The sequence below is a fragment of the Stylophora pistillata genome, chromosome 2 (assembly GCF_964205215.1).
Source record: "Stylophora pistillata chromosome 2, jaStyPist1.2, whole genome shotgun sequence".
Taxonomy (NCBI): Eukaryota; Metazoa; Cnidaria; class Anthozoa; order Scleractinia; family Pocilloporidae; genus Stylophora; species Stylophora pistillata.
The window spans coordinates 54,322,378-54,342,821 of NC_142520.1; the positions used below are offsets into that span (position 1 = coordinate 54,322,378).

Below are 20,444 nucleotides of genomic sequence, written 5' to 3' on the forward strand. Positions count from 1 at the left end.
TCAGACTGGGTTCCTATTCTCTTTGAGAATATCTCTTGAAAATTAATAGCTGTGGATCACGTATATATTTCCCAGTGCAGTTTTGACTCTGAATTAGTGAAATACTCTTTCTTGTTTTTTTTTCTTAGGTACACTGAGCTCAACATGATGTCCTAATTCTACATCTGCTGCAAATATTCTAGGTGAAGCATGGTCACTGAGCAGCGATGCATTAGGAAACTAAATTTGTATTGTATGGTATTCAGTCTGTAAATTACAATGTCAACTGTGGTTTTTTTCACAAAGTACAAAGTTTGATAATTAATACTAATGGCTTCTCAGAGACCATTATTTGATTGTTTAAATAATAAACCCCTCTAGCTTTGTAGGTTTAACTCATTGTTATTGCCAATGGAGGGTTGTTTGTGTGTCTGTTTGTCTGTTTGTCTGTGTCCCTGAATAAATTGGATAAAACTTGTAATATTGTAATCCCCTCCTTAGGCCTAGGTCATTTTGGGGAAAACAATGAAAAATGTGCTTACATAAAAAAAATAATAAATTCAATATTCACCGGAAATATTGCATTTATCATGTCAAGTATACACACTTTAGTATGTTGATGGAAAGCTCTCAACCAAACAGGTTTTTCATAGTATGTCCAAAGTATAATAATCAAAGTTATTGAATACAAACAGGGAAGCGTTTGTTGCTTTCGCAAACAAGAAACGTATAACAGGCCAAATACTGGAATCAAAATTTTTTGGCTTGAAATGCACATTCAAGTATGCTGTAGTTGCTACATCTTACAAAAAAAGCTTGTTAATGAATAAAAAATGAGTGAGTTCGAAAGTTTCTAAGAATTTGACTTGTACTTTTTCGCTAAATTACCGATGCAGAAAGCGAGTAAGTATCAAATACGTGACATAACTGCCTGTAGATCATATTATCATGCCTACACTTGGTTACTTAACAGACCTTGGCGGTTTCGAGTACATTTCTAACTTCTATTAGGTAAAATTAAAATGAAGTACAATCCAGGGAATAATGCAAAAATTTTGCTATCAGTTTAAACACTCTCATTGTTCTTGCTTTGGCATTATAAACATTCAACCAACAATGGAAAAAATGAGGTTTATAATTTAACTTCTACTAAACCAAACTAATTAGTTATATTTTATTCCTCTAAGTACAATCTTTGGAAGCCATCCACCCTTCAGTGTTCTTTTAAACACTCTGAGTAAACACTGCTTATTTGTAAAAAGCTCTAGTTATTTATTTTCATGTCAGACATTTTGACTTTAGTCTCACTGTATAATTTTTTTTGTCAAAAATAAACAACTGCTTGCGTTATACATGTTAACAACAAGGCTATTACGAACAAGAAAATACTTGAATTTTAAAACAGAGTTCTCCTGACTCTTTAAAAACAACATGAAGATTACTTTTATTGTAAAGGTTAATATCTAACAGGAAAGAAATCATTAGTGCAAATATATGGTTGGTTATGTTTTGATGTGATAACCTTAAACAGTTGTAATATAAACCAAAACATGAATGATTTCCAAGCTTAAAATATTCAAACCAAGTGGCTATTTCCAGACCTGTTATTCATTTTATCCTCTGTAAGTTGTTTTCATTTGCAATTGACACAGAAAATTACTCAGAAGATGGTCCTGCAGGTTCTTTAACAGAAACTGATTTCATAAGTCCTTCTCTCTGACATAATTCATTGTTTAGAATACGAAAAAAACAGAATGAGAGCCTCGTTTTTGTTTAATTTTTTTTTTGTTTTTTAATTTTTTTTGGTTTTTTTTTTAAGAGTTTGTCACCCAGTAAGATGCTTTTGAGACAACAATTTTCAATTTATGATACATCTTGCATGAGATCTAGGTCAGCAACAGTTGTTGTACACATTATGTCGTGTAATGATGTGGTTGATGCAATAAACAATTTAATTAAAAAAAGTAAAGAAAACTGATAATAATTTTTTGTTTATGTTTAACATAGTTAGTAGAGAGGACTGGTTAGGAAACGCGGCAAACTTCAAAGGGCCGGCCTATTGTCTGTCCCCTGAGCTTCACTTGAACGTCACGTGATCAATGACCCTGCACAGAACCAAAACAATATGGAGGACATGAAGAACTTATTTTTCTTCGGCGACGATTTTGATGCCATATATTGGAAACTTTGGAGAACGAGGAAGAATACAAGGGCACTTTGTCGAAGCAGCTGACTCTGTAAGTCTTTTAGAAGCCTTTAGAACGTTATTTTCGCCCAAAAACTTTGTAGTTATTGATGCCCTTAGCAACGGCATCGGTTGTAGTACAACAACATATTTTTTTACTGAAAGTCTTTCGATTTTTAGGTTCAATACGAAGAGGCAATTGTTTGCTAGTTGTGTCAAAATAAATGCAAGACTAAGGCTGGATTAAAAAGACATAAGACAATAAAGCATAAGGAGGAACAAGCGCGGGGAAATCAACCGACTCAAGAAGCCAAATTCACTGCTGAAGACTTCGAAGCGTTATCAATCAAAGCACGAGATAAAATAACTGCAAGAAAAATATACCCTCAAAGCATAAAAGAAGAGCTACGAAGATATACAAACTGGGATGAATAAAATATGGGCTTCTCAGAAGTAGAATCCATGTATATGCGTTAGGTTAAAACCGGAAATGCAGAACAATTCTACTCGAAGTACTATTCAACAATAGGCCTCAATTCAACAAAGATTTTTGTGGGGTTGTCAAGTAATGCGGCAACATTGCTTAGTGCCAAAGTGGCTGATTGTTTGATAGCTCACAGCAAACAGAAAGATGAATCACCAAATCCCAATATCCGTACTAAACTGTGTGATAGAGAAATGGCAGGGTTACAACATATTGGAGGATATTTTCTGCACAAGCTTTATAGCAAGGTGAACAATGTATATAATCCCACTGCACATACTGAACAAACAGCTTCAATACTGAAAGCTGGTAAAGCAGAAGATTTGCATGTTGCAGGGAGTCAAAAACTAATTTCATCTTTAAACCGAGGTGGACTTTGGGTTATTTCTAAACAAGCTCAAACAATTTTTAAGAGAATAGAACATAATTTTAGGACTCTGACCTCAGGAAGTCTTCAGCTGAAGATTGACAATGCTAAGATAGAATCCAAATCAGCTTGTGATGTTCAATTGGTCTCAGCATATAACACTATGTTGTTGGACTCAGACATAGTGGTAGATAACAGCATTGCAAAAGATGTTTTGGACATCATTATTCATTTATATGTTACTGTATGGTGTTTTTCACTGGCCAAAGATGTTATACAGAAACACAAAATTCAATGTAAACAAATGAAAACAAAAACACTACGAAAGGAAATTTGTAGAGCCAGCAAAGAACAAGAAAGGCAGATATAGTTAGAATTAAGAGCCTGCAACAGTTTGTCAATAAGTAATTTATTACAAAAGATTAATTTGGTAGCTACAACCTGCAACATATTAAATAAACATATTAAATATTGCTCATTAATGATTATTTTATGGACAAAATGAGTATAAAGGCTATATGGTTAAAGTATCTAACATAGAGTAACTTATTTATTTTCAGCCAGTCTTCTCGCCACTTCTTGTATTCTGCGTTTCGCGGCGCCGGTAGCTTCCAGATTGCAATTCCTTTACTTCTCCTACACGTTCCACAGCCAAACACTGAACAATTTTCACCTGCATTATGTCCACTGACTTGATTAATGTTTTTAGCTATATTCTGAAGGTAAGATGTCGCTCGAACATGGAGAAAATCCAAAAACTTAAACGCTACGTGACTGTCGAAACAAGCCCGCGGTGCCATTTTGGATTTATGTGTGCAGGGTCATTGTCACGTGACCTCGATAAAATCAAACAATAACCTATCCGACTGAAGTTTGCCGCGTTTCCTAACCAGTCCCCTCTACTAACTATGATGTTTAAAGCATAACTAAAAAAGGGAACCAGCTCCACAAAGGTACATGATGAACTTGATTGGAAGCCTCTTAGTTTGAGGAGAGAACTACATACATTAAGCCAATTTTACAAAATAGCCAAGAATCTTGCTCCACATTATTCAACTTAGTTATTCCCTAAACTGTCAAGTGGATACGCACTTTTTTTTTCTTAAATCAAAAGAAAACTTCACTCAATTTCCTTGTAGAATTCTACATTTCAAAAGTCTTTTCTTTCTGAGTAAATTGGATAAAAACTTGTAAGATTGTAATCCCCTCCTTAGGCCTAAGTGATTTTGGGGAAAACAATGAAAAATGTGCTTAATTAAAAAAAATTAATAAATTCAACATTCACTGGAAATATTGCATTTATCATGTCAAGTATACACACTTTGGTATGTTGATTGAAAGCTCTCAACCAAAGAGGTTTTTCATAGTATGTCCAAAGTATAATAATCAAAGTTATTGAATACAAACAGGGAAGCATTTGTTGCTTTCGCAAACAAGAAATAACAGGCCAATTACTGGGATCACAATTTTTTGGCTTGAAATGCACATTCAAGTATGCTGTGGTTTCTACATCTTGCAAAAAAAGCTTGTTAACGAATAAAAAATGAGTTCGAAAGTTTCTAAGAATTTGACTTGTACTTTTTCACTTGTCAATTACCGAAGCAGAAAGCGAGCAAGTATCAAATATGTGACATAACTGCCTGTAGATCATAAAATCATGCCTACACTTGGTTACTTAACAGACCTTGGCGGTTTTGAGTACATTTCTAACTTCTATTAGATAAAATTAAAATGAAGTACAATCCAGGGAATCATGCAAAAATTTTGCTATCAGTTTAAACACTCTCATTACTTGTTATGAATACTAATCGACGCTCAACGACTGCTCTAGACAGATAACGATTAGAGCTAATTGACGTCAACATGATCAGAAACAGTTTCTCCCATGCATTCCAGTTCCAATATTGTCCCATTAAAAATGCTATCATAACTTAAAATCACTGTTTTCCTCTTGTTTGCTGCTTGGAGTTTCTACTTGAACTCGTCTGTTACAGAACATTGACTGATTCCTGCAAGACCGTATGACGAAAGTGCTCTGCATTTGATGAGCGTCGTTGAAGTACGAACAATTGATCAGAACCCAGCAAACTTAGAATACAAAGGGAAAGAAAGAGTATTGGAGATACCAGAGAATTAGATTAACCTGACAGGAAATGACGGCAAAAACACTTGAGGGGAAATATTACATCAGTTTGATCGGGCAGAGAGTCAGAGTTAATTCCCAGCTGAATTATCTTTGTTCGCATTCGAGGAGTCTAGCGAGCCTACAGTTTACACAAATGGGCTAAATTCAGAACTGTGTTGAACATAATACTTCCTTCTCAGCAAAGTAAACAACAACTGCAGGAAATTATGATGAAATCAAGGACAGATTGTGAACAGTCTAGCTGTTTGGCTTGTAGTAGACACTCCCTGACTCACAAGCTAGGTTCGATTTACATCACAATGCTTCTCGCATGTCATGCAACCACGCATTGACGAGTAGATTTAAGGATGGGTTTAGTTAGTAGACTACTTTGATACTAATTGAGTCCGCATGAAAGTGGTTAATTTCAAGCTAATCGGGTGTGCATTTTATCGCGTGAACTTCACACTATTGGATATTGAATGAATGCACTCAACTAGTCAGATTTGTTATGGTGAGTCTAAACTATAATAATCAAAGCCATTGAGTAGGTACAGGGAAGTATTTGTTGTTTTCATAAACAAGAGACAACTGGCCAAATACTAGAATTGAGATTTTTTGGCTTAATTAAAATGCATATTACACGTATGCTGTGGTTTCTTTGTTTTATCAAGAAAGACTGTTAACGAATAACAAATATCTGAGTTCATCTACATCTACATAATTTTATTAAAGTTGCTAAACCCTTGAGGGGTATCACACCAACTATATAAAAAAAAAAAAAGAAAAACGAATTTTGAAGACTAGGAAACTATTAAAAAATATCTAGTTCAAAGGTTTCTAAAAAAAAAGTAATCGTATTTTTTCGCCCTTCACGTAATCCAGCAATTTCTCAATAAAATGGGTGTGATATTTAAAGAGCTTTCCCTAATTTTTAGAAGATTTCGATTTCCACGAACGCGTAGGGGGAGAGCAATTTCTTAGTCTTTAAATAGCTCACTTGTGCTGAAGGTTATTCCAAATCATGTGATCATGCATCTGAGAAATTCCTGAATATCAACTGTATGCTTGCGCTCGACCATTCAAACCAAACATCTTCATGTTGAAATCAGGTAAATACCATGGAAATCAATGAGATTAACAACATCAATTCAAACAGGTTACCTCGAAAAAAATTTTGAACCGTGGAGTGTAAATTTACCAAAGTATTCGGATCTGGGACGCCCGATGATAACGGAAGTATTTAGTCTTTGACTTGAATAATTTCCTCGAAACTCTAAAGGAATCTCCCCTTTAACGCTTCCCCTTAAACACAAAATCTTATTTTATGATCAGCTCTCTCCTTTGCCTGTTAACCTGATATTTTTATTTCAAAGACTTTGAAACAGAAGACAAATCGATGATCGCACCTTCGAATTATCGTAAAGAACATCTTGAATGTGAAAGAACACTATAAGCCCCTCACTGAGGAATGCTACATGCAAACGGCACCGCTCATCATTCTTAGTACAAGCGAGGATCCAAACTACAAATCTCTTACCTGAAAAGAGGGTAAACTTGGAAGGAAACTGCGGCGAAATCTGTTAGAAACTGTACTCGGTGACTTACGGTGGCTACACCCAGTATCGAATTACGTAGAACTTTCTCTCAAGTCATGAGAGGTAGCAAGGCTTCCCGAGTGAGGGAGGGCGGGAAAAGGTTTGGTCGCTTTGCCGGAGTGGATGGTGGAGAGCTTCTATGAGCTTCGGAGAGATTTTATTATCAGCAAAAATACAGGAAAGAGAAGAAAGGTGAGTTAAGTCGCACAGTCCTTTTTGTTCATCATCTCAAATGAGATTCTTACTGGCTAACGTCGTACAGAAAGTACGAACACCGTCTCATGAATGCTAACGGTGAGCAGTCAGACTTTCTGGTCAGCTCGGTCATTCATTCGTTCTGGCAAGTCTGGTAACAGTAATTTATTCAGCGGAATCAGATAAACTCCTTGGCTGTGGAAGAAATAATTTAATGATAGATGAACAGGTTAATAAATAAATGAAACCAGACCCCAAATGTATTGTCCTCTTTCTGATACGCCCCTCCGTAAACTATATCTTACCTTGTGGTGACCGATAGAAATAAAAAATAACTTGATAACTTACTTATCAGCTTTACTACATATTTACATCACTACCCAACTATAACACTGGGTTAATTGAGAAAGTAATGATACTACGACAAATTCTGTTGTTTTTTTTCTTTCTTTTTACATGGTTCAAGAGAACTTCCTGTACTCTTTGTATTTTGTAATCAAATTGTTGAATTTATAATCAGGGAATGAGGATTCTACTGATCTCAGAGTTTGTAGAGGATGTTTCAATGCTGATAAGGAAGCCAAGAGAATGTTTTGATAGCCTATGAGGAGACCTTCAATGGTAGCGCTTCTGTTCAAGCAATTCTTCGAAAATATGAGACCTTGAGCGAAGCCCGTTCCCGGTGAGAAATGATCAATAGGATTCAATTGACCACAATTGCACGTCCGAAAATGATTGTTGTGATCATTCTGCGGTTCATTCCTGTCCGTCATACCCAGGTCCCATTTGTCGCGCTTGCTGTGTAAAGCAAAATGGCGGCTGTCTCGCATAATATTTCTTAGTCTCTCTACTTTTACAAGCATTTCCGTGCTAAATGGCTGAACGCTTAGTTAATTTCCAACGCGAGAAAAAGAAAAAATAAAAGCTTGATTTAGCGACTCTTGTGGCTGAGGCAGAGTGTCTACTTGCCTCGAAAAAAAAAGAAAATGAAACCGCATATTACCGTTTTCAGCAGAAACCCATAATTTTACAGGCGAACGATCGAAGTACTCCAAATATCGACGAAGAAAAAATCGACCAAGCAGTACTACCACGGCTGTTCCTGGTGAGTCTAGTTGTTGACATGTTATGTCAAGTTAGATGTAAAAGTAAAAGGTTATAAATCAATCGGAATTGATTAGGTAATTTTGCCCTTCTGCTCATTATCTATATTCGATTTTATTTTTAGCTTCTCCAATTGCCCACGTTGTGGATTTCTCGGATAGTCCTAGAGAGGATTTAGAAGACTTGTATACGGATAATTTTTCAGATGGTACTGCTACATGTATACGTTCGTCAAGCTTATTTAGCATTTTGATCAAACTAAATATTTTCTTCTTCATTGCAAGCATTTAAATGAAAACATTTACTTGCATCAATTTTTACTCTTTTGTTATAAGAGTTTAATGAATTTTATTATATTAACCTTGGCTCTAAAGTTACTTTTAAAATTTGTCTATGTGTATTTGTCTATCACGAATGCGTTTCTCTGGTTGGCTATGCTACCTGCTGCCTAGTTTTATTCTGTGATAGAAAGTGGGTAGTGATTCTCTACAAAATAGTGGCTGTTTCTTTCTGTTGCATTTTGTGTCTCACATGGAGATGTGATAGTTTTGTTTCTCAGTTTTGAAGGGTTGTGAGATTTATACTAAAACAAATAAAATTATTTGCTCACAATTATCACTTGATAGTCAATTCTGGTGATGCCCTCATCAACTATCAAAGGTGATGATAGAAATCTTTACCTCGTAATCTAAATATACATTTAAATAAACATTATTTAAAGGTCTTATAGTTACGAAATAAACATGTTGTGTTGTGTTATATCATGTCTATTTTGTTTTGCTTTATGTTATATGTTGTGTTTTATGTTTTGTTGTGTTTATACAAATATTTTTGTAGATTTAGATCAACTTATTGAAGAATGTGCGAGTTATACAAAGCCTCCAACAATCCGGAAGAGTTGGACTACAAGGATTGAGGATCTAGGCAAAAGCTGGGCCAACAAAAGACTTCAAATTATGAAGTCACTGTTAGAGTTGGAGCCCCTTCTACCATCAGCTCCCTGTGTACACTGAGAGAAAGACCAATCTCTTGTCCCTTGTCGGCAGTGTGGCTTGAAAGAGATTATGTGTGAAAAATGTGACAATGATGTGCACAGAAGAAATCCTTTTCATGATAGAGAAATCTATCATGAAGGGTTTTTTAAACCTGTGGCACCATCAGTGTCTTTAGACGGGGAAGGAAACTTAACAACAGTAGGTAAGTTAGAACCTTATTTTAGTCATTCTTATTTTTAATTGTAAATAGCAATATTGTCTTTGAAAAGCCCCCTCGGGAAAAGTCAATAAAGTATGTATGTTCATGGATATATGTATGTAATGTTTAATGTTTAAATGTAACCAAATTTTACATATTATATTTTATTTTGAAATCTTCAATATATTTCTTGGGTTTGTGTTTATAGATTTGTAAATGACCATTACTTCTTGTTACTGCCTCCGGATGGGCTACTTCCTATATATTGTGGACTATATGGGAAGGCCCAGCCTAAAAGGGCTCTCATTAAAGGCTGTTGGTTCGTGTACATGAAAGAATAGGAATTCCAAGATATGGATTATACAAAAACATGGCATTGTTTATTTTAAACAAGGTCAAGTGGTTATTGAAGTGCCTCAAGATTTAATAAAAGAGATTACCTGTTACTACACCCTCGTGTGGGTATATATTTGAAAAGGTATGATTTCAGTTGGAACTTTGTATGGGCATGTACTAAAATCAGGAACACCTCATAAAACCTAGTCTCCCCCGCAGCCGTTTTTTTTGGATGTCACGCAACGCTCCCCCAACTACATTCCTTTCTCCAAATTGGCCAATTACAGCTCGGGTTCCATTTTTGGGAACCTTTTCACGCCAGACTCACCTTTTGAGACTCGTCCAATCAGATATCATTTTCTATCGCGATCCTCATGTGGAAAACACAAGACAAATGGCGGCGTTTGAAAGAGCTTTTCGCAAAGCGTCGTCAAAGTTCAAAATTTTCGAGCCTAAAGCTCACCAGAAGCTTGCAATTAAAAAAGTTTTAGTCGAGAAAGAAGATGTTTTTGTTAAGTTGCCTACAGGATCCTGGAAATCGTTAATATATCAAGCACTCCCGCTCGTGTTTGACCATGTTACCGATGAAAGTGGTCATACTATTGTTATGGTTGTTGCGTTGTACCAACGTGCGGAAACACTCAATAATTCGGGCCGATTTCCTATACCGGTGATAAGAAGCCACGAACATAACTAATTGGGTTTGCTCCAGCTAACAGCAGAATGACAAATGAAGAAGTACAAGTAGTGTAGGAGATGTTGGCCGACCTAAATTGCAGTGTTCTTGAAGCTTCGCCCGGTTTGTTGACAGCAAGGATGCGCTTTTTTCCTCCTGATCTCCATCTGTAGGTCGAAGCAAGCGTTTAGCCCTTGGCCTAGATTGAAAGGCGTCTTACATTTCCTTTTGATTATTGATGTAATTTACTGTTTCTTATATATTCTGACTTTTATAATCTGTAGTAACCTCTTGAAATAGTGCGAATAAAGAGTTTCCGTTCAGTTTTTGGCTTCTTCTACTTTCTCAGTTACTCACTGAAACTTGAACAACCGCTCAAACTATCATGCGTTCGTGTCGTTGGCAAAGCAGTTGACATCTAGGTTAAGCGTAGATTCTATAATTTCAATGAAATTGTGAGAAGTTTTCCCAAAAATATATACTCTATCTTTACCAGGGCACAACGATGTACATGTGAAACATTTTGAGCTCTCATCGACAAATTTCTTCAGTGTTTCTCCCAACATCCACATTTTCACGTGAAACCTTACGTCATTCAGATTTTCTGGTATGTGATTGGTCTGTTCAATAGACCGCGACCAAACCGCAAGGACAATGAGAAAGGAATGTAGTTCGGTTGTCATCAGCTGTTCATTTGGGGGAGCGTTGCGTGACATCCAAAAAAAACGGCTGCGAGGGAGACTACATAAAACCCAGAATACTCTTAAAAAAGCTAAGTGAAACCCTATCCACCCAAAACACCAGCCGCTAACCTTTAATTGCGTTAACCACTAACTGTCAGTTGTAGCCCTATTTCTAACCCTAAACTAACCTTGTTGTTAGTTGGTGTTCTGGTGTTTCTGGTTGTAGTACCTGCTATTTGCATGTATCCCCCTCATATGATGAGAAAATTTTCCATTTCTGTTGCTTTTATTTTCACTTACTGAATAGGTGTTTCTTTTGCTTACTTGCTTTCAATTAACAGTGCAATGTCTGCCACAGTGTCAATTCAGTCTACAATATAATTATGTGCTGTATGCAAGGCTGTTGATTCCTTTGAGCCAGTCTCTTTAACCAATAAAGGATGTATTGCTGTCACTGCTAATGGTACAGTATTTTTACCTATAATTTCAATTTTTTAAACACAAATTGACCATTTAGCCTTCACATCAGTTAAGTTGTATGTATTGCAGTTGTCTGTAGTGATAGAGAAAACTATTTTTGTCTGTTTTCTTTTAGTCTTTTCCATAGGAAGGTTTGATTTAAATGTTGCTGTCTATTGCTGCAGCTGTTGTCAATATTCCGTTGATCCACTCGATGTAAATCAACTTGTGAGTGAAGGGTATTGGCCTGCTACTTTAGCAAATACCCAATACCTTTTTTCTCAAGATCTTCTCACCAAGTGGGATTTACTTCAAAAGCACCTCCCTGGATCATCTGAAAGTGGTTTTCTCAGATCTTTTGAAGATTTCTCTATTTTAAGAGGAAGGGTAGGTTACAATGCTATAAAGTGTACAAAATGGTCATTTCTGTTCAAATATTTTTAAAAGGTTAAATTTATATACACATAGTTAATGCTTTGTACCTTTTACATTTTTTTGTTAAAAAATTTAAATGTAAATTTAAATTGTGTGTCTATTTTCCGTCCCAAGCCAGCCAGCAACCCACTCATAAAAAAAATCCCATGATTCTCTTTTGGTAAGGTCCTCTATTAAAAAGACCAAATATTGTTAAATACATTTCGTTCCTTTCAAAGGAGTGCGATTTTAGAATCTCCATCCCCTACTCTAAGAGTGATACCTGGTATCCTATAATTGACTCATACATTTAACAAAATGTAGCTTTTTTCACAGTGAATCAAACTAGTCAATGCCTCTCCATCAAGTAATCTATGTTGAAAGTGTTGCAAACATACCCATCAGAGATTATGAAATGTATTTATCAGTTTATGTTATTCTTTCATCTTTTACATCTAATTCTTAGGTTGGTGTTATAAATGACTCTGCATTTAGTATTGCATTTAAAGAATGGAAGTTCTGCAACCATGAGATTAATTTGCTTCAGTTCAAGGACTTTATGGTATGCCCAGCCTGTGCTACCTACCAGCACTCAGCCCATGTGGACGGCAATGCCAAGTTGTATCGTTACAAGTCAGCTGGAGAGTAAGTAACCTGTCATTTAACGTGCATTTAATGTATGTAATTGTTTCTCCTAAATAAGGACAACAATTATTAATGGCCTTGTTTCCAGGTGGTGGGTAACATTGAAGTAGCATCTCAAAGTTGCACCTCTTTTATCTTTTATGCATCGCTTCTCACTTGGAGAGCTAATGATGAAAGTTTTTGTTATTTTTTGAAAGCCATGAGCTATTTTGTTGTATTAAATTAATGTTCCAAATTGTAATTGATAATAGAGAAGTATTTTCTTGATTTTTTTCTCCCTCCTTATACACATGTAAGTAATTTCTTATAGGTTGTGATTATTTTTATTATGCAATTAAAATTTAGGTAAAACATCCAATCCTTTCCTTTTTAAATAACTATAATTTAATTTTACTCTCCTACCACCCTGTTTTGTAATTTTTTTTATGTTTTTAGGAGAAAACGAGATTCCTATTATGGTGAAACATTCATTTTAAGCAATGATAAAGTTGATAATCATCTAGCTAAGTTTACAAGAATACAAATCAGTATGTAAGTTTTTTTTACTCTTGGTTTTGTTAGTATCCTCTTTTATGTTTATAAGTAAATTTATTCTTTCCCACTGCAGTTATGTCCCTGCTATTGATAAACAGAGATATCAATGTTTTTTTTGCTAGGCAAATGTATGCTATGACATTAATCTCTGACATTAATTAATGTATGATAAAAGCTAATGTATTACTTTTATTACTCTTTGTAAATTGTGCCTTAGTTTTTACTATATTGTCCAATTTTTATATGAAAGGAAACTGGTAATAACACTTGTGGTGAGTCCCACTGGCATGCAGCAAGAAACACCCTCAAGAAAAAAAAGCGTCTTGATGAGACTGGGCTGACCATTACTGGCTGCCGACATGGGACTGCGCAACGAGCAGTGAACATGTTTTATGGTGAAGTGTATGGTTATGCTCATTATATTCAAATTCAGGACATGATTCCTAGAAAAGTAACATACCGGTACTTTTGGGAAGATGTTGTCTGCAAATACTGGCCATGGCTGATGAAAAAAGATCCCCAGAGTGCATCAAAAATGAAACCAGCATTGTCAGTTGGTCCTGTCAGGTACACTTTTCATTCATAGTATTTAATCTAAACATTGTGGGTGGCTCCTACTTTTTTTGACACCTATAGAGTACGGAGAAATTTATATATTTTGAGGAAAAGTAAATAAAGGATATTATAAAAGGAGATGTTTGCTTCCACAATGAACCCAACCATGTAAGATTTATTTTAATCTGAATTTAACTTGAACAAATTAAAAAATAGATGTTACATTCTAAAGGAATATTTTGCATTACACATGCTAGGTTCTTTGGGGGGGTGGGTGGTGGCAGGAGGGGGCTGCTCGCTCTATAGGAGAAGAAGTGGAACAGATAAACAGCTATGTATCATGCTGTGGATCAACATCAAAGCACATGTGCCCCGAAGGTTGTATATATATCTTTATTTGACCTCTAAATGATCATAAATTAACTGTTGGTAAATTTCTAACTCAATAGTGTTATTTGCAGTACAACCTCCTTCCCATTCATTTCCCTAAGCATGAAGGAATGCTGATATAATATATGCTATAATGTTAAATCTTTTGATTATTCTAATGAAATCATTGTTGTCATTAATTTTTTCCTTTTTTTTTCTGGTCGAGAGGAGTTGTTGACTGAACATGCTATTGCTTGGAATTCCTGTAAAATTCTTAACCTCGCTGATTTGTGATCTAAAAGATTTGCAAAGGTCATTTGTATTTGTAGCACAGCGACAGTTTGCTTGACTCAACTCTGGTATCATTAGTTAAAAACGATTTGAACATGTGTGAATGAGCATTATTTTAATAACAGTTAAATAACATTTTTTTATAATATTAGAATCATGCATTTTTATACTTGTTATTATAATTATGTTAATTATTATTTTTTAACTTTTTCCCATTATGCTGTGAATGTAGATGAAATTGTTTATGTTTTGTCATGAAACATTTTTCTTGATATAATTACAAAAATCAGTGGAAGCATCACATGGTATTTATTTCTATATATTTATTTTATAATGCACAGGTAAAAAAGGACCTGAAACAGCATTGTCAAGATTTCTATGCATTGGCTAGAGAACTTGGAGTAGATGTTGAATCCTGTAATCTTGACGTTTGGACATCGGAAGTGAGAGATCATGCTAAACATACTTTTGGGAAATTAATTATTTGAGTAGTGATTTGTGCTAAGATTTTTGGTCCTGATTTTCCATTTAGAGTTTTAATGCTGTTTCAGTTGAAGAATTTAAACTTGCATCCTGTCTGCAAAACCTGTTGATTGATGAGCACTATCTTATTAATTTTCAGAACTTGACAGGAAATCTTCATGTGAAAGTGGGGCTGCTATTCAGAAATCGTTTGAACTTCATCAGAAGATTGAATATATGGCCTCTTCTATAAAACAGAGATTGAAAAATATCAATCGACGAGCAGGTTAGTTTATTTCCTTATTCATTATATGCCTTTTGGTCATCAATATGTGTATTTAGTCATGCTTCACTATTCCATCTTTATTGATTAAGATGCTTCCCAAAAGACCAACCCCTAACGTCCTCACTCGTGGAAAGTGGGCAATAGTTAAGTAGGGGAATGGCTGTCAGGTTGAGGTACATTAGTATTCAGGTCCTGTGACTGCTACAGTAGCTGCGAAGGCGCTGACAGGAACTCTGAACAAGCTGGCAAATAGGGGCTTTGGCTATTCTGTAGGTGGATGGGGTTATGACTGCAGAAACAGACACAGTTAAGAACAATGCAATACGACTGCTTTCCAGAAGGAGGACCACACCTTGGATGTTACTAATATGCTCTGTAAGCTGAAGGCCTAGCTGAACTTGGATGAGATGAAAAAAGAACTAATTCATTATGTAGTGCTTACATCAGACCTGGGGAAAATGACGATGACTGAACTAGTAAATTGCTGGAGCAAGACAGTGAAGGCCTATCTGACTATGGCATGATAAGGACAGATGATTAATAAATTATTTTACTGACATAATTTGCCTATTTTCTCCTGTTTGTTACAATTGTATTTTCCCTAGATACCTCAAAACAACGTCATCGCTTACGCAAAAAGATCACTGACGAAAAATCAGACCTTGCAAGGCTTATTTCAGAGTACAGTGGTCTCACTACCTGTTATATCCGGGTATCCATGGATATTGCAGGCTTGGCTGCTAAGCCTAAGGACGTTTTAGATTCGTTGGATCTGACTACTTTGGGTGTAAACTCTTCTTGTATATTTGAGTCTGTTCCGTTCCAGTTAAAGACTTCGCGACACTACACTACCACAGATTGTAAAGTGGAAATTGCAGATGCCCTTGACAACAACTTTCCGTGGGCTCTACATGATCAGACTGGTGGTAAATAAATTACAATGCAGTGTATATATTTTATATTTTAATTTATTAAAAACTAGATCATTGGATAATGCAATTCAAGACTTTTTATTGGCTTAGCCATTATGGTATATCAGCCAATATACCATAATCTACAAATATGGTAAGCGTACGTGTCAGCTTAAAATCAAAAGGGAGCTAAAAATTTAATAAAATTTAATAATTTAATGTAACGTTTTTAATAAAACAATTATTCCACTCGCGCTTGTTGGATATGAGATGATTATAGCCAACTCGGCGCTACGCGTCTCGTTGGCTATCTATCATCTCATATCCAACGCGCGCTCGTGGAATAATTGTTAAATATTCATGTTGTTACGTGCACGAGTGACCAACAAATGTCCGCTAACAAAGCATGTATGCAAATAGACTCCCGAGTACGATATATGGCACGCAACAAAAATGTAACAACAAGCAGTAACCCATTTTAACTATTATCTAATTAGTTTTACATTGTCTAATTTACTTAGGTTAAAGATTAAGTTTAGCAGTTCATAAAGCAGGCTTACAATCCTTCATGCCGTGTAAGTGTTCGTCGTCTTGATCAACTTCCAATTCCAACATCCGCCGACTGAAGACCACAGCGCTTGGCTTTCTTGATTTATCGCATTCTTTCCTTGTACACAAACTCTTCCGGAGGACTCCATAGTAAACTCTATATTCTCTATCTTCGTCCTCTCTCGACTATCGTCTTTTTCATCTCTTTCTTCTCTCCGGATATCGCAAGGTCAAAAGGTCATAGCCTCGTCGTATCGTAGCTTCCAAAAGTTCAGTCAGCAAGCCACGAGGGTAAGCCCTCGGGCAAATCTCTTTTGTACTTCTCACAAGCCAGCTTTTATACATTTACTTTAGTTATCTAGAATGTTCTATTACTATTTATAGCGTATTACAAGTTGTACTATTTTTGGAAACTGCTGAGTCACATGAAAGAAGTTTCTGGAATATTACAGATTATAGATAATTCTAGAAAAGTCTGGGATTGCGTGACAGATTCAGTGATAATAATTCGATCCTCGTAACAATGTTGATATGACTGTATTGTGAAAACTTGTGAAAAGAAAGAACACGAAATGCATGATTTTAGTTTAAACTGCAAACACCCCCAAAATGATTTTAATGAGTCCCATTTGATTTTAAGATGATGATTAGCATGTGGCGATACAGGGTACAAAGAAGTTGGTGTCCTATAGCCCCAGGCTAGTCACGGGATGTTGCTGTTGGGTTAGTGGATTTTACCCACAACGTGCCTGAAGGGAAGTGAAAGTTTTTAGGGAGATTTTTTTTGGGGGAAATTCGGGCAAGCTGGAAAATTGAACTTCTTTGTACCCTGTGATGACACTTTTACACTGTGATAAATTATGACTTGCTTTGCAATCGTGCACAATTTAAGGATGCCATATTTGGATATCAGTTTTAACAAACTAATGTCTTCATTAGATTTTGGATGTCTTTCTTTTTTATTTTCTATCTTTTTATTTTTATTTTTTTAGAAATGCCTCTTCGTACTAAGAAACAAGTTGTGGAGAAGTATCTGGAGGGCAGAAGGTTGACAGAGGAGAAGGTACTTTTGAAAAAAAGAGATGACTGGACTTTTGAGGTTCTACAAGGACACTGTTATTCCAGAAATCTTATCAACAATTGAAAGTCTGAAAGCTGTTTTGTCAGGTATGCGAACAGCATTTCCATTTTGGTGCAAAATAATGAATGTTGCATGTTATTAAATCAATGTACTCTTCAATTTTTAGAATGTAATGAAGATTGTTCATTGGACGAGGCAAGTGGGCCAGTTTCCTCCTCTGAAGGTAGCTCGGTAGGTGTGCCTCTGACATTACCTTTGATTCTTCTCTCCCAACGTTAGATCAACCCTTAGTTAATCTCTGCCAGGTTTTTGTACCAGCTAAGCTAGTGGTCTGCAAGGGCAATCACGCAAACGTACATGCACACGTTTCCGTCCATATTCATATGCACATAAATATATTGTAAATTTGAATTGTTGCATATAAAAACACATGGACTAAGTAAAGATAGACTGAATGATATTTTGGCTTCTTTTTCAGGAGGGCCGTTATTGCTATGAAGGCACAGAGTCCCTTGCTGTGCACGGAAAGAACTCATTAGCACGAAAAGGTTTGGACTTTGCTAAGGCACAAATCGCCCAAGGAGTTGCCATGTTTAAAGCGGCTACAAAAGGTGATTTTAGTGAGTTCGAATTCGCTGAAAAAGCAACAATCAACATTTTGGAGGTGATGATGAGGAGTCTGACTCGAGTGAACCAGAGTGGGAAGACATTGGGGCGGAACTGGGTGACGATATTGTGACAGATCCTTCCAAACAAGTTGAACCTGTTTCCTTGGTCGATGGTGACGTGTACAGTTGGATGTTCCCCCAGAATTTTGCCAGTCTAGTATCGATGGTCGCAATGGAAGCAATGCCTGTAGTCTGATTTCTTTAGCAGTCGCTCACACGTTCCTAACAATCGACATTTCGCTTCCGCTCGCAAACCTGACCTGCCCTCAGATTGGACAAAGTTTCTTTACTTGTGCATGCATCTTGGAAACGTGTTGTATGACAATTCCCGTCATTCATTGCCACATCGATACCTGAATGCCGCCGAAGCTGGTCAATTATTCAGCAGATATGCCACTGTTAAACTTGGACAGACACACCCTGTTAGGGTATGTGATCAGCACAGCTTGTCCACCGTAGAGGAGCAACTTCGCCGGCTAGCGAGACAGAACAAGCGCTGTGCTTCGATATTTATTTATGATGACAAGACTGTGACTTTTCTGGTCAGCCAACAATTGGCACTGTCGCGGCTATCGACTCGCGCAGTCACCCCTCCCTACGGAGCAGCTATTGTCACCACTGATAAATTAGCTCCTCCGTTTGTGGCACGTTTTGAAGATATTGCAACCCTTAATAACAGCACGTTTGGCAATTTAACAATTGTAGACATTTAGAAATTTAAATTAGGTAACGTAAAGTTCACGTTCGAGCCAAGATGCCCATCAGGCCGGAGCTTATCCCGGTTTTTTATAGTGTACACCGAGATGTACCAAATAGTTATTTTTTAAAACGATATGACTTCCTACGAATTCCTTAACCTCGCACATTTTCTGTCTGTAAGTGATTCTATATAGTGGTAATACTAAACCGTAGTATCAGATTACCAAAGGGTTGAGGTGGTATTTGCGAGACGACATTTTCTTTTTTAGTAAACGCAAGTAATGGCATAGAAAAAACGTCTTTTTTATTAAGGTGATAATTTTCAGTAAATATGTATTCAGATTGATCAATCGATTGATGTAACTGTCATTTGTTTGTCAATATGAAACTTGATTAAATTAAAATGAGAGCAAATTTACAAACACGAAATGAACTGGAAAAAAGTGCGGAAATGATAGTTTGACTGTGCCCTTAAGGGTTTACAGATACAACGATGAGGAAAAAAAACAAATTCTGACAATTTATTACGTAATTTATGCAGTCTCGTACCAAAAATTTGCTCGACATAAGATCTTTGTAACTCAAAGTGGCTTATAAATCTAGGACTACAAATATTTAAAGGATCTTCTGGTTTAATTTCCTTAGTGACAGTGTCCATTAATCCTGCTATTTCAAAACACTTCCTCGTCACATCAGGTTTGTTGCGACTTATCAGCGTTGTGTTATTTTACCGTAAAATTCTGGACGCTTAAAAATTTCGGACAATTATTATCGGACTCTTTTTTTTTTGCCCGAAATCAAAGCCGTCAGAAATTTTTGTTTACCTGTCTTTTTATCTGTCTTTCTGTCCGTCGGTCGGACGATCTAGTGTCTGTCCGTCTTTCGGTCTGTCTGCTTCTTTGCCTGTCTGTCTGTCTGCGTAATTGCCTGTGTCTGTCTATCTCTTATCTGTGTCTAAGGCTATCTGTCTGTAATTCCATCTCCCTGTCTGTCGTTCTATCTGTGCATGTATGTCAAAATGCCACTCTGTCTATCTGTGCATGCGTGTCTATCTTTCTGTCTTACTGTTAGTGTCTGTCCAGCCTTCCATATGCTTGTCTGTCTGTAAGTCTATCTGCTTGTTTGTCTGCCAGTATGTCTATTTAACTGACTTTAGGGTTAGGGGTAGGGTTTTTTTAGGGTTAGGGCTAGGGTTTTAGGGTTAGGGGTATAAATCCATTTACGCACTGTGGCTAAGGTCAGAAATTTGCATGATGATCAGTTGTAGAAATCGTACTGGAGAGCTACGAAGTAAACAAGATGGTTAAAAGATTTTTGATATGGAAATGATATGAAATTATTCAGTAAGAAATCCGTAGATATTGCTGAAGAGGACTGTAAATTGATGTGTAGATACGAAATTTTCTGATAATTTGAATTTCAGAACACTCTGTTATTGTTGACCCGCTATTTCAACAGCACTACCTACACCTAACTATAGATAAGGGCCGCTGTATAGTTCACCATTTTTGTTGACCAGGTGTTTATTATCGGCATTATTCTTAGTTGAATAGCTACGTTTTCTGCAACTGCGATAATATGATTTCTTTTGAATT

At 36.3% G+C, this 20,444-nt stretch overlaps 2 protein-coding genes and 2 long non-coding RNA genes across 10 annotated transcripts; 3 read left to right on the forward strand and 1 right to left on the reverse strand.

Annotated features, from left to right (window-relative positions):
* The first annotated feature begins 1,815 nt into the window (after positions 1-1,815).
* LOC148740397 (uncharacterized) lies at positions 1,816-3,493 on the forward strand. Its single transcript, XR_015997161.1, has 2 exons — positions 1,816-2,216; positions 2,345-3,493. It is a non-coding gene; the product is annotated as an uncharacterized LOC148740397 (long non-coding RNA).
* On the reverse strand, positions 3,409-6,807 carry LOC148740398 (uncharacterized). Its single transcript, XR_015997160.1, has 2 exons — positions 6,681-6,807; positions 3,409-5,103 (listed from the first exon to the last, which is right to left on the reverse strand). It is a non-coding gene; the product is annotated as an uncharacterized LOC148740398 (long non-coding RNA).
* LOC148740399 (uncharacterized) lies at positions 6,173-13,913 on the forward strand. 3 transcript variants are annotated; one of them, XR_015997125.1, is made up of 10 exons: positions 6,173-6,252; positions 6,517-6,930; positions 7,454-8,038; positions 8,162-8,245; positions 8,875-9,234; positions 11,522-11,772; positions 12,266-12,444; positions 12,880-12,975; positions 13,229-13,545; positions 13,791-13,913. XR_015997125.1 is itself a non-coding variant. In XM_088750596.1 (9 exons), exons 5-9 carry the CDS (start codon positions 9,102-9,104, stop codon positions 13,317-13,319), a joined length of 750 nt encoding a protein of 249 aa, XP_088606722.1. In that variant the 5' UTR covers positions 6,173-6,252; positions 6,517-6,930; positions 7,454-8,038; positions 8,162-8,245; positions 8,875-9,101; the 3' UTR covers positions 13,320-13,913. The 3 variants fall into 3 exon arrangements, 1 of the variants encoding a protein (XP_088606722.1); XR_015997126.1 differs by having other exon boundaries at positions 13,818-13,913; XM_088750596.1 differs by having other exon boundaries at positions 13,229-13,913.
* LOC148740400 (uncharacterized) lies at positions 13,844-19,278 on the forward strand. 5 transcript variants are annotated; one of them, XR_015997131.1, is made up of 6 exons: positions 13,844-14,636; positions 14,816-14,941; positions 15,547-15,867; positions 17,394-17,568; positions 17,649-17,705; positions 17,961-18,090. XR_015997131.1 is itself a non-coding variant. In XM_088750625.1 (4 exons), the coding sequence occupies exons 2-4, from the start codon at positions 17,484-17,486 to the stop codon at positions 18,219-18,221; spliced, it is 411 nt and encodes a 136-aa protein (XP_088606751.1). In that variant the 5' UTR covers positions 15,727-15,867; positions 17,394-17,483; the 3' UTR covers positions 18,222-19,278. The 5 variants fall into 5 exon arrangements, 2 of the variants coding, with proteins under 2 accessions (XP_088606751.1, XP_088606752.1); XR_015997130.1 differs by having other exon boundaries at positions 13,844-14,693; positions 14,815-14,941; positions 17,649-17,713; positions 17,961-18,033; XR_015997129.1 differs by having other exon boundaries at positions 13,846-14,636; positions 17,649-17,713; positions 17,961-18,033.
* Positions 19,279-20,444: the final 1,166 nt, after the last annotated feature.